Here is a 12,011-nt window from a genome sequence, read left to right on the forward strand (position 1 = left end):
GCAGAACCTAGCTCTGGGAGATGACCTCCCTCCCCTCCCTTTGACCCCCTCTCTCCTTCCCCATCTGACATCCCCTCCTCCAGCCCAACATGCCCTTCCTTTCCCCTGGCTGCCTTTCCCCTCCCTTGCTGATACTCCCTCCTTCACTCCAACACCCCCCTCTCCCTGACAACCCTTCCCCTCCTTCACCTGAGACCCCCATTACAGCCTGACACACCTCTCCTCTCCCTCACCCGAAATGCCCTTCCCCTCCTTCACTGACACCCCCTTTCTTCTCCCCCAACACGCCCCCTGCCTCGTCCAGCACTAGATGGCAGAGCCGGTTGGAGGCAGCAGAGTCAACTCAGCCAACCTTGCACCCCACGCATTCCCTCTATATCAGGAATTCCCCATAGACATTCTCTCCCTGCTTTCATGGTGCAGAGTGCTTTTGATGGGCTGGGAACTAAGATCCTTATGTATGAACTCAGGCAGCTGGAGGCTGACAAAGAAAACACCGCCCACCAGCAAACCCTGGACTTAAAAGACAAAGAAATTGATGCCCAGAGGCAAACAGGGATTTTACATGTTCTGCCTCTGCCATGGAGTGTCCAAGGAGGAGGGTGTGATGTTGCACTCCATATGCTTTATGGAAATATGCTTATGAATATGATGAAACTGGAATATGCTTTACACTAAATACTCCCTGTATGGTGTCATTAGAAAGCTAATAATATACTAAATGAGTTCATCTTATTTGTTTGTATGTCTTATTTCTATATCTAGAGTTAGGAGAATAAGATATAGACTTGTATCACTGATGTTTACATATTAAGTGGAGGCCATCATGGGTGCTCCAGAAAGAATCAGTTGTAAATGGCCTTAGCTACTTGAAAGCCTTCCTGTGTGGGTGTGGGTCAGCCCATGGGGAATGGAGACAAACGGTCTTACAGTGACATGTGACCATGTCACCTGGTACTGGAATCCATCTTAAATCTGGTGCTTTTCCATTTAGAAGGAGGGGTGGGAACCAGAGAGACAAAAGATTCTTGCCTTGTGCCAAAGCTATAAAAGGGGGTGGAACAGGACAAAGGGGGCTGCCAGTCATGAGAAAACCCCTACTTACCACCTGAGATGGCTGCTGAAACTAACAAGGACTGTACCAGGAGAAGGACTGGGCCCAGACTAAGAAGGATTCTAGCCTGTGAAAGAGGCTTATTGGACCATCTGGGAGGGTGAGCTATTACCTGTAATCAGTTTCTTAATGTATTAGGCTTAGACTTGCGTGTTTTTGTTTTATTTTGCTTGGTGACTAACTTTGTTCTGTCTGTTATTACTTGAAAGCACTTAAATCCTACTTTTTATACTTAATAAAATCACTTTTGTTTATTGATAAACCCAGAGTAAGTGATTAATACCTGGGGGAGCAAACAGCTGTGCATATCTCTCTATCAGTGTTATAGAGGGCTAACAATTTATGACTTTACCCTGTATAAGCTTTATACAGAGTAAAACGGGGTTCAGGCTCCCAAAAAGGCTGGACACTGGGTGCTGGGAAAGTCCCTGTTAACTAAGAAGCCCCTGGGCTGAGTGAATCTCAGCTTCAGTGAACTGCAGACAGGTGTGGCCCAACCTCTGGGTCTATGCTGGAGCTGACTAGAGTGTCCAACTCAGCAGGACAGGAGTGGAGGGGGGCCTGTTCTGGCAGCAGGCATGTTCTCAGTGTATCCCAGCTAACTGAGTGACAGTCTTGAGGAGAGTCTCTGTGACCAAACCCGTCACAGGCTCATTAAGGGGAATCCACGCTACCAAGGGCTATCACAGGATCTGTGTACAACGAAGATTCTCAGACGGAGCACGTAAACAGTGGGCAAATTTTGACTCGGGTCATAGCAAAAGATTTTTCCAGCAAGCTGGAAGAACCTATAAAGGAGGGGAAGTGACATCATCACTTGGCCTCACTCCCCTCACAACTCAATACCTGGAAACATGTCTGGAGAACAAAGCCTTTGAACAGGGGAGGTAGTCTCAGGCTGAAAAGAGGAACCCCAGGCTGTGTATGAAGGAACTATACCATTAGGGTGAGACAATGCTTGATTCAAATCCTATCTAGTTTATAGAACTCAGATTGCACTTTTATTTTCATTTCTTAGGTAACCAACTTTGAGCGCTACGCTTACTACTTATAATCACTTTAAATATCTCTGTCTGTTGTTAATAAATCTGTTTGATATTTTACCTAAAACAGTGTGTTTTGGTTGAAGTGCTTGGGAAATCTCAGCTCAGTTTACAAAAGCTGGTGTGTGTCCTCTCTGCATTGAGGGATGGGTGGACTGGGTAATGAACTTACACTGGTCAGGCTTCTGACTACGGCAGAATAGTACAGCCCTGGGGTCCTAGGCAGGGGAGCTGCGGGAATTGGCTGGAGCCCTTCTTGTTGGTTAGTGAGTGGCTGGCAAAAGCATTCAAGTAACTCAGCTGGGTGTGTCCCTGCCCGTGGATGTCTGTGTAAGTGTAGTACCTGGAGAGATTTGCAGCTTGTCTCAGCTTCACAGTGTGAGAGGGAGTCCAGGTTGGTGAGACAGAGGGCTCAGCAGTATCCCAGGTCCAGGAATCCATCACACCCAGGGCCTGGCAAGGGGCTCTGGGAATTCACTGACCTGCACATCCCAAACAGCTTCGCCCGCAACCCTCCAAACTGAGCCACGAGGCAGCAGCCTGCCCAGAGTGACAGGGGTACGTGCCCTGTGCCATCACACTGTTCTAGGCTTCCCCACGCTCTCTGCTGGCTGCGGGGAGCCTGGCTTGTAGCCAGAGCTGGGCTCCCAGATCGCTCGCTGCCCACCCTGCCCCCCATGGCCAGTGGACCTAAGGCAGGAGCTCTCTGCCACGTGCTGCAGGACAGGGTGAAGCTCCTGGGCGAACGGGGAGGGATGTGAGTACTTCCCAGACATGACAGTGGCTCTGCTGATCGCTCCCAAAGGGACAGATGGTCCCTGGGCTCGGACCCCAGGAGTGACATGGTTCCCGGAGTGACAAACGGGCACCTCATGACTATGGGCTGCATGGAGGGAGAAGGCGGAGGGAGCCAGCTTACCGTACTTGGCGGCTTTTGCTGCTGCTGCTGCTGCCGCTCCCGCTGGTATTCCAGCTGTTTGGGACACAGTAGAGAGACAGTCAGGGCTCTGAGATGGGGAGAACACAACCCCACAGCCCATCGACAGGGCCAATCATGCAACTTCACCTCCAACTCCTGGGACACCGCCGACACCGGGCACCACGCCAGGGACACCAGGGACACCAGGCACCACACCAGGGACACCGGGCACCACGCCAGGGACACCGGCAACACCGGGCACCAGGCCTCCAACACCAGCCGCGCCTGCAGAGTTAAAGGAGAGAAATCCAGTCCCAGTCAATGCAAACTCTAGTGCCAGCGCAGCCGGGCCAGTGCGATTCTGCCGCTGTGCGCTCCCGTCATGTCAGACACACTGTAAACATCCTGCGCCATCCTGCCCATTCCTCTCAGCCCTATACGAGAGGGTCAGTCCGATGGGGTAGGGATTCATTCTCCAGGGGGGTGAACAATCTTCTCCTGCAGGAACTACGGAGGGTGTTAAAAAGCAACTGCTAAAGTTATACAAATTTATCAGACTGGATAATTTATACCCAAGAGTTTAAAAGAGCTGGCCGAGGAGGTCCCAGAGCTGTTGATAATACATCTTCAAACCCGGGCAAGTCCCAGAAGACTAGGAAAATGCCAGTGTGCGCCAGTATTCAAATGGGCAAGTGAGACGACCTGGGTAGCTATAGGCCAGGTAGCCTGACATGGATCCTGGGCAAAGTCATGGAAGGCTGATTCGGAATGCAGTCAGGACAGTATTAAGAATGGCAGCATGGCATTCAGCATGGTCTTAGCATGTGAAGAGAATACAGATGGGGAGACAAAGGCAACTATGTGGCCATAACAAAGGAGGGACTGGCACCTTCATGGTGCCAGGTCAGAGTGCAGAAAAAGGAGGCAGCCAACGGGGGCCAGTCGTGACTCCCAGATCCTCAGAACTCAGCCTCAGACTAAGATAAGGTGCGGGGGGGGGGACTTTAATTTACATTGCTTGCGATAGGTCCCTGTGGGACCAGGTGGCCCTTCTCTCCCTTCTTGCATGCTGCAGCATGCACTTGATGGACTGGGAACTGAGGCCATTATGTATGAAGTGGATTCATACAGGCTGCTGATGGAGCTGAAAAGATCGTGCCCGAAAGTGAGGAAGTGGGACTGGTTTTAATGTTCCCTCTGAATACTGCGTGGGGGCCTCAGTTCCTGGCCGACCCTCTGTCTCCTGGCAACTAATGGCCAGGCCCTTTCCCCCTGCAAGGGGATGCTAAAGGTGTTGGAGATAGAGAGATCAGACCTCCTGGCCTGGGAAAGAGACACAGCCCGGAGAGGAGGGGCTGGAGGAGGTTTGGGAGTTTTTGGAAGCTGGCTGGAAAATGGAGGGGAGCCCCGAGGAGGCTTTGGCCTCCCAGGGGGTGGTGGCCTCCCTGGGGCCCCAGATGGACCTAACTAAGGGAGGTCCTGTTATCTGTACTGGCAAGACCTGTTTTGGACTGTGTTCCTGTCATCTAAATAAACCTCTGTCTTACTGTCTGGCTGAGAGTCACGACTGACTGCAAGGTGGGGGTGCAGGACCCTCTGGCTTCCCCAGAACCCCGCCTGGGCGGTCTCGCTGTGGGAAGCGCACGGAGGGGCACATGTTGAATGCTCCAAAGTCAGACCCAGGAGGTGAAGCTGTGTGAGCTTCTTGCCCTAAAGACAGTCTGCTCCAAGGGAGAGGAGGCTCCCCAAAGTCCTGACTGGCTTTGTGGGGAGCAGTTCCAGAGCATCGCCCAGGGACTCCGTGACACCCAGGGCCTGGCAAGGGGGTCTGGGAATTCACTTACCTGCACATCCCAAACAGCTTCGCCCGCAGCCCTCCAAACTGAGCCACGGGGCAACAGCCTGCCCAGAGTGACAGGGGAACGTGCTCTGTGCCATCACACTGTCCTAGGCTTCCCCACGCTCTCTGCTGGCTGCGGGGAGCCTGGCCTGTAGCCGGCGCTGGGCTCGCAGCTCGCTCGCTGCCCACCCTGGCCCCCCATGGCCAGTGAACATAAGGCAGGAGCTCTCTGCCACGTGCTGCAGGACAGGGTGAAGCTCCCGGGGGAACAGGGAGGGATTTGAGTACTTCCCAGACATGCCAGTGGCTCTGCTGATCGCTCCCAAAGGGACAGACGGTCCCTGGGCTCGGACCCCAGGAGTGACAGGTGGGCACTCCATGACTACGGGCTGCATAGAAGGAGAAGAGGGAGGGAGCCAGCTTACCGTACTTGGCGGCTTTTGCTGCTGCTGCTGCTGCTGCCGCTCCTGCTGGTATTCCAGCTGTTTGGGACACAGTAGAGAGAGAGTCAGGGCTCTGAGATGGAGAGAACACAACCCCACAGGCCCATCGACAGGGGCAATCATGCAACTTCACCTCCAACTCCTGGGACACCGCCGACACCAGGCACCACGCCAGGGACACCAGGGACACCGGGCACCACACCAGGGACACCGGGCACCACACCAGGGACACCGGCAACACCGGGCACCAGGCCTCCAACACCAGCCGCGCCTGCAGAGTTAAGGGAGAGAAACCCAGTCCCAGTCAATGCAAACTCTAGTGCCAGCGCAGCCAGGCCAGTGCAATTCTGCTGCTGTGCACTGCCCTCATGTCAGACACACTGTAAACATCCTGCGCCATCCTGCCCGTTCCTGTCAGCCCTATATGAGAGGGTCAGTCCGATGGGATAGGGATTCATTCTCCAGGGGGGTGAACAATCGTCTCCTGCAGGAACTACGGAGGGTGTTAAAAAGCAACTGCTAAAGTTATACAAATCTGTCAGATTGGATGACATACACCCAAGAGTTTAAAAGAGGTGGCCGAGGAGGTCCCAGAGCTGTTGATAATACATCTTCAAACCTGGGCAAGTCCCAGAGGACTAGGAAAATGCCACTGTGCGCCAGTATTCAAATGGGCAAGTGGGACGACCTGGGTAGCTATAGGCCAGGTAGCCTGACATCGATCCTGGGCAAAGTCATGGAAGGCTGACTCGGAATGCAGTCAGGACAGTATTAAGATTGGCAGCATGGCATTCAGCATGGTCTTACAGAGAAGAGACTCTGTCAAACAAACCTGGCATTGTTTGGGATGAGAATACAAGTCTGGGTGACAAGGGCAACTATGTGGCCATAACAAAGGGAGGACTGGACCCTTCACGGTGCCGCACGCACTGAAGGAGTAGACGGCCATCTTACCGTACTTAGCTGCTTTTGCTGCTGCTGCTGCTGCCGCTGCTGCCGCTGGGCTTTCAGCTCCTGGGGATAAAGGAAGGAGAGGAAATCTCAGAAACCTGACAATACATATACACAGAACACAGCAGGCACATCGGCAGAGCCCGGTAAGCATATTCACTTGGCACCCTTGCAGCCCCTGGGATTTCCCCGATTCCGGGCACCAAACCAGGAGCTCCACTGCCACCAGGCCTGGAGCACCACCAGACCCTGGCAGGGCTCCCGCACCTGCAGAGAGCAACAGGAGTGAGACACAGCACGAGATAGGAGCACAGGGAGGAGAGCCAGTCCTCCAAGGGGAGAGGAGGGAAGTCCAGGAAAACGGAGACCTGCTCTGCCCTGCTCTGTCCTGGGCAGGCGTGAAGAGCAGACTGGCCTCTGGCTCCAGGAACATCCTGCTTCACCAGTGCAGCTGGAGTCCAGCTTCGACTGGCAGCTGTTTCTGGAGTGAGAAGGAAGCCCCACTTCCAGGATGCCCCCTCCCAGGCCTCCGCCCAGGAACTGGTCCTGGAGTGCCAGCACCACCACAAAGGGATGATGGAGCAAGACAGGAGTTTTGCCTCCATCCAAATCCACCCTGGACACTCATGACTGAAAAGAGCTGACTAAACGGGGTGCCCTTTGCAGGAGAAAGCTGGGAGCAGCTGTCCAAGCCTTCCCGCTGCTCCCAGTGCAGAGCCCACCCCGTCTCTGCGAGGCCAGCCTCTCCCAGCCCGGGACGGGACACACCCCTGTGTGCGCTCTGGGCTAAAGCCCTGGGAGCCGGGACGCACTCTGATCCTGCACTATGGACCTGATTGTCCTGGTTACACTTTGCACAGTGGGTCACTCCCGGGCAGTGACACTGGTGATACGGTAGGAGAACCTGCGCTCGCCTTTGCGTTTATAAGGCGAGACAGCAATGTTGGGACGGGAGGGGACACAGCTGGCACCCTGTGCTGTGGTGCAACAGGCATTGCCTGCACTCAGAGGTGGTGTACTCAGAGCTGCCACTAGAGGGCACTCAAACCCTTATGTGCCTGCCTGTCCTGTGGCTGACAGTCTGACTGAGCATCAATGGAGCTGGTTGGGGAGTGAGGAGCAGGGGCCCTTTGTGCACACACGCACTAGTGCACTGCACTGATGCCACAGCTTGCGGGTGCTCCGTGTGAAGGACCCTACTGAACCCATTCACAACCGGGGCCCAGCGTTGCTGTGGAAATGAATCTGATGTGCATACCCCCACTGAAATCAGGGGGTGCCTCTTAGCTGAGTGTTGGAGGGGAAACAGAGCCGTGTCGCACGCACATTCACCATTGCTCGCACACTCACACATGACACTGTCTGGCAGCAGCATTTTCGAAAGCAAAGATTGCACACACACCCCAGCTTCCAAGAGAATGCAACTGCTTTTGTGGAGCTGAGAGCTCCTGGGGAAACACGTTACAACACACAGCTAGCAGAACGGAATCTACCCGGACAAGCTGCCCTCCTGCCCATCAATGCTCCGCTAGTGCAGATCTGCTTGGAGGGACACTAGTGTGAATGCACAGATCTCCCCAGACCCCAGAGAGCTTCTCCCGCTGATGTAGCTACCGCCGCTCGCAGGAGCTGGAGTAATTAAGGTGACGGGAGCGCTCTCCCACAGCACTAGCAGCCCTGCAGTGGCACAGCAGCAATGCTGTAAGCTGTCTAGTGTAGCCATAGCCTGGGTTCCCATGAGCTCAGCTGTGCAGGTCTCAGAGGGAGCCATAAAACCCTTCTGACAGGAAGAAAAGAGCTGTGAAACATCATGGCTTTAAAGTCTGATATCGGAGGCCATTCTAGTGCAGGAAACAAGTGCAGAATATCCCATCAGGCTGCTGAAATCCCCCTCTGCAGGCAAGGGATAACATTCCCCCTCTTGCCCTGCAGGGCTGCGTAAGCCAGCTTTAAATCAGGACAGAGAAGAACTGTCCCTGGGGCAGGGCTGAGTCCTGCCTGCCCTGGACCGTGGCATCCTTTATCCTCTGAAACTGCTCCAGGTGGGTCCATCCCGGGGAGATGGATTGTGGGCTCAGGACAGGTGAAAAGGTCAAAGGTGCACCATCAATCTGTTTATCTCACAGCTCAGCTGTTTGCCCTATGGTGCTGATTCATCAGAGACTCTGTGCCAGGCATGCCACAAGGGAGACCCAGCACCTCCCAGACAGCGACTGCCCGAGTCAGCCCTTAGGAGCTGCTCGTTCCAGTGGGCCTGCAGGGAACAATCAGAGCCCACGCACCATACGCAGCTCCTGGGTCACAAGGGAAGAGTCAGGGTTCTGAGATGGGGAACGCAGCCCCACAGGCCCATCGGCTGGGCTAGTCAAGCACATTTACCTGCAACCCCAGGGACACCTGCAACTCCAGGGAGACCCCCAACTCCGGGCACCAGGCCTCCGAGACCTCCGACTCCGGGGATGCCAGCAGCACCAGGCACGACGCCAGCACCTGCAGAGAGCACAGGAGCCAGACGAGCATTGGCACTCTGGTGCAGAGAGTGCAGAATGGCCCAAACCCTGGGAGAATCAGGGTTACAAAGTCAGGGCCCACTCCGGAGTGAACGGAGCAGCAAGCTCCCCGCAGCGTCCCGGAGGGGCCCCGCTCACCAGGCAGCCCTGCCGGTGCCCCTGCCTGCTGTGGAACGGCACAGTGAGGCCAGACCTCCCAGCTAGGCAGTGCTCGCGGGAAACGTCGTTCTCACTGGCTTCTCCATGTCGCCCCATGCACCAGTTGTTATGTAATTCGTGGGGCACTGGCTGCAACACGCTTTCCCAGCCAGAGGCGAGGCCTGGCCTGGCAGGTGGAGTATGCCCAGACTGAGGTGCTGACTCCTCTGCTGGGCCCATTAGTCCCTGTTGCCCTGTATTGTTGCTGATTCTAACCCCGCAATGGCGTGCTACTGCCCGAGAGGCCTGGGAGAGAGCAGTCCACATGCCTCCACCCTGGCCAGAGCAGTGCAGGACATGTGAACACACACATGATGCCCATCCCCTCCAGGTGGCAGGGGAAGTTGCTCCCATGCTCTGCTCCTGGGTGTCCCCCAATGGGTCACCAGTGCCTGGTCTTCAGGGGATCCCTCTCCTGGGTCTCCATCTTGGTTCACTGGTCTCCCAGTGGGACCTTTACCCTGCCCTGGGGCACCCCAGTTCCACATCCCTAGGTTTTCCCTACTGCCCCGCACTCTGAGCTGCAGGCCCCACCTGGTCTGCAGTTCCATGGCTCACAACAATGGCTCTACCAGGCTGTACTGAGCGGTGCAGGGACAGTCTGAGGGGCTCACCCCAGAGCTGTGGTTGGCAGGTCAGTGTGGGGGTCTCAGGCTTTTGCCTCAGCTCTCCGGAAACCCCCCAGGTGGGCTGGGCCCGATGCCCCATCGCTCCCTGCCTTCTGCTCACGCGCACTCTAGCCCACAATGGCACCCCAGGGCTGGGGTTTGCAGCAGCTGTGGCTCCTTCGCAGGATGAACGGGAACAGGGGTCCCAGGTGCTGCTGCCCAGGGATGGAGCCAGGGTCTGCAAGGAGCAGGTTTATCCATCTGTCTCCATCCTGCCTTCCCGAGGGAGCCCGTTACCCACCTGGCTTCTGCCAAACACACCACTTTGGTGGTGCAGGCCCTGCAGTGCCACTCTCTAGCATCTTGGCTCATGCCCATCACCATGGCATCTAGGCTCAGGCTACTCACCATATTTAGCTGCTGCTTTAGCTGCTGCTACCTGAGCTCCAACTCCTGGAGACACAAACAAGGAGACGTTCAGGGATCTGGACTTCATCACATGCCAGCAGAACAGCTGCCCCCAGACCTCCTCGGCTATCCCCGGCCACCCCATACTGAGCTGGAGAGACCCTATTGGGTCCCCCTGTGATGTGAGGGGAACTTGCCTTGATGTCTGTGCAGGCGCTGGCCCTGCAGCAACCTGGCCTCTCCCTGATGAAGAGGCTCAGAGTCAACCACTGCCCGGACGCCTGGCCCCAGGATGGTTCTTCTCTCCACCGAGAGGAACTCCACCGCCATGCACCTCCACCGCCCCTGGAGCCAGCCCCATGCACCCTCCCCCCAGTCAGCCCTTCTTCCCTGCCCCAACAACTCCCCCTCCCCTAGAGTTAGCCCCCCACTTCCCCAGAGCCAGCCCCTCTCCCACTGTCCCTGGAGCCAGCCTCATGCCCCATGCCCGTCCCCACAGAGCAGCTGCAGCCTGAGCAGACTGGGAGGGAGGCTGGCTGGGCAGTGGCAGGGCCTGGCTCAAGGCCCCATTCCTGTGCCAAGGAGCGTGGGAGGCTCTAGGCAGCTGCCCCCTCAGCTCCCTGGGAAGAGGCCAAGCAGCGCACCTGTCCCTGTGGGGTATCCTGCCTTTCCCGCAGCACCAGCACCTAGCCCGCCTGGTCCGTACCCTGCAACCACAAAAAGCAGAGGACTCTGTTAGTCCCTCCCATCAACGCAAGTAGCTGTGACAGGAGCTGGGCAGCCCAGAGGGCTGGGCCTGCCGCAGCCTGGGGATGTGGCAGAGTCCTGCTAGGTGGGAACCAGATTTCCGAGGTGCCAATCCAAACATCTCTGAGTGAGGCTGGCTGCGGCGTGAGGCATGTCCTCAGGAAGGGCCAGCACTCAGCTCTCCGAGCCGCCGGAGGGAGCGAGGCTGGGGCCTCAGCACATCTGGCTTACAGCCCTGCACTGCCGGGATGCCAGGAATCCAGGGAGACGGCTCCAGTTCGGGCCAGCCTCCAACTGGGAGATGTTCACAGTTGTCAGCATTCTTCCTCCCCGGCTAGTCGGCCCAGGGAGGCCGCTGCTCCGCGGGGGAAGCAGGAGGGTGTGTGGGCCTCCAGGCCGGGAGACTTGCACTCAGGACTCAGATAACAAAGTACAGCAGTAAACAAAACCTGCCCTCCTCGTGGAGCCCTTGGGCTGGCTCATTGCAGGCCCACAGCAGGGCAGAGAAAAGGCAGCTCTGAGCCATCTTCACTCTCCCCTGTGCTGCCCTGGTCCCACCTGCTCACAGCCCCAGGGGTCACCCAGGCAGCCAGGATGGGAAGCGGGTGCCCGAGGGTTAAAAGCTGCCTTGTGCTGGGAGAGCAGTGCTCAGCACCCCCGTCTCCAGGCTAGGAGCTTGTGAGCATGACCGTGAGCAGCCCCAGTGCTCTCTGCTCGGCGTGTCTGATGCTGTGCATTCTGAGACCCTCCCAAGGTGGGAGGCCAGGTCGTCTGAGCAGGCAGCTGGCACTCGAAAGGCAGAACTTTCCCTGAGCTGGGGGAAGAGCAGGGCTCACACAGGATGTCTGAGTAGCCCCCGAACCGCCTGCAGCCCTGTGCAAACCTCTCTATGAGCTCGCCAGGCCTCTCTCGACACCAGCTGCTCAAGGATTTGGTGCCAGTTCACAGCCTGACTGGCCACAGGTCTCAGCTCCTAGGAGATTCCAACCATCAGCCATCCTGGATGGGTGTTGGCATGGACCCCTCTTTGGTTTGGAATGGCTATGGAGTCATCCAACGCTATGGACTCATCCCTCGTCTCTGCTGGGAAGCCGCATTTAGGGTTAGAAGGGGGAAGTCACTGAACCCTTGTGACCAGATGGCCCTGACCTCATCCCGGGAGGGCTGAGAATGAAAGAGCTCTCACCGTAAGGCAGCTTTCCAGTGCTGTAGGGCAGCCCATAGCCACCT

General features: G+C 56.6%; 1 protein-coding gene across 18 annotated transcripts in view; it reads right to left on the reverse strand.

The window, feature by feature from the left end:
• Positions 1 to 12,011, reverse strand: part of ELN (elastin) — an 82,278-nt gene that overhangs the window by 20,189 nt on the left and 50,078 nt on the right. For 6 of the 18 annotated variants that reach the window (XM_050929185.1, XM_050929184.1, XM_050929192.1 and 3 more), the window contains 9 exons: positions 11,968 to 12,009; positions 10,679 to 10,741; positions 10,035 to 10,079; positions 8,690 to 8,800; positions 6,314 to 6,373; positions 5,493 to 5,630; positions 5,342 to 5,398; positions 3,224 to 3,361; positions 3,077 to 3,130 (listed from right to left, as the gene is read on the reverse strand). In XM_050929185.1, coding sequence (XP_050785142.1) covers positions 3,077 to 3,130; positions 3,224 to 3,361; positions 5,342 to 5,398; positions 5,493 to 5,630; positions 6,314 to 6,373; positions 8,690 to 8,800; positions 10,035 to 10,079; positions 10,679 to 10,741; positions 11,968 to 12,009 — 708 coding nt within the window. The remainder of the gene's footprint in view (positions 1 to 3,076; positions 3,131 to 3,223; positions 3,362 to 5,341; positions 5,399 to 5,492; positions 5,631 to 6,313; positions 6,374 to 8,689; positions 8,801 to 10,034; positions 10,080 to 10,678; positions 10,742 to 11,967; positions 12,010 to 12,011) is intronic. The other 12 variants (XM_050929188.1, XM_050929199.1, XM_050929197.1 and 9 more) reach the window with 9 other exon arrangements.

This window comes from Gopherus flavomarginatus, chromosome 19 (genome assembly GCF_025201925.1).
Source record: "Gopherus flavomarginatus isolate rGopFla2 chromosome 19, rGopFla2.mat.asm, whole genome shotgun sequence".
Lineage (NCBI taxonomy): Eukaryota > Metazoa > Chordata > Testudines > Testudinidae > Gopherus > Gopherus flavomarginatus.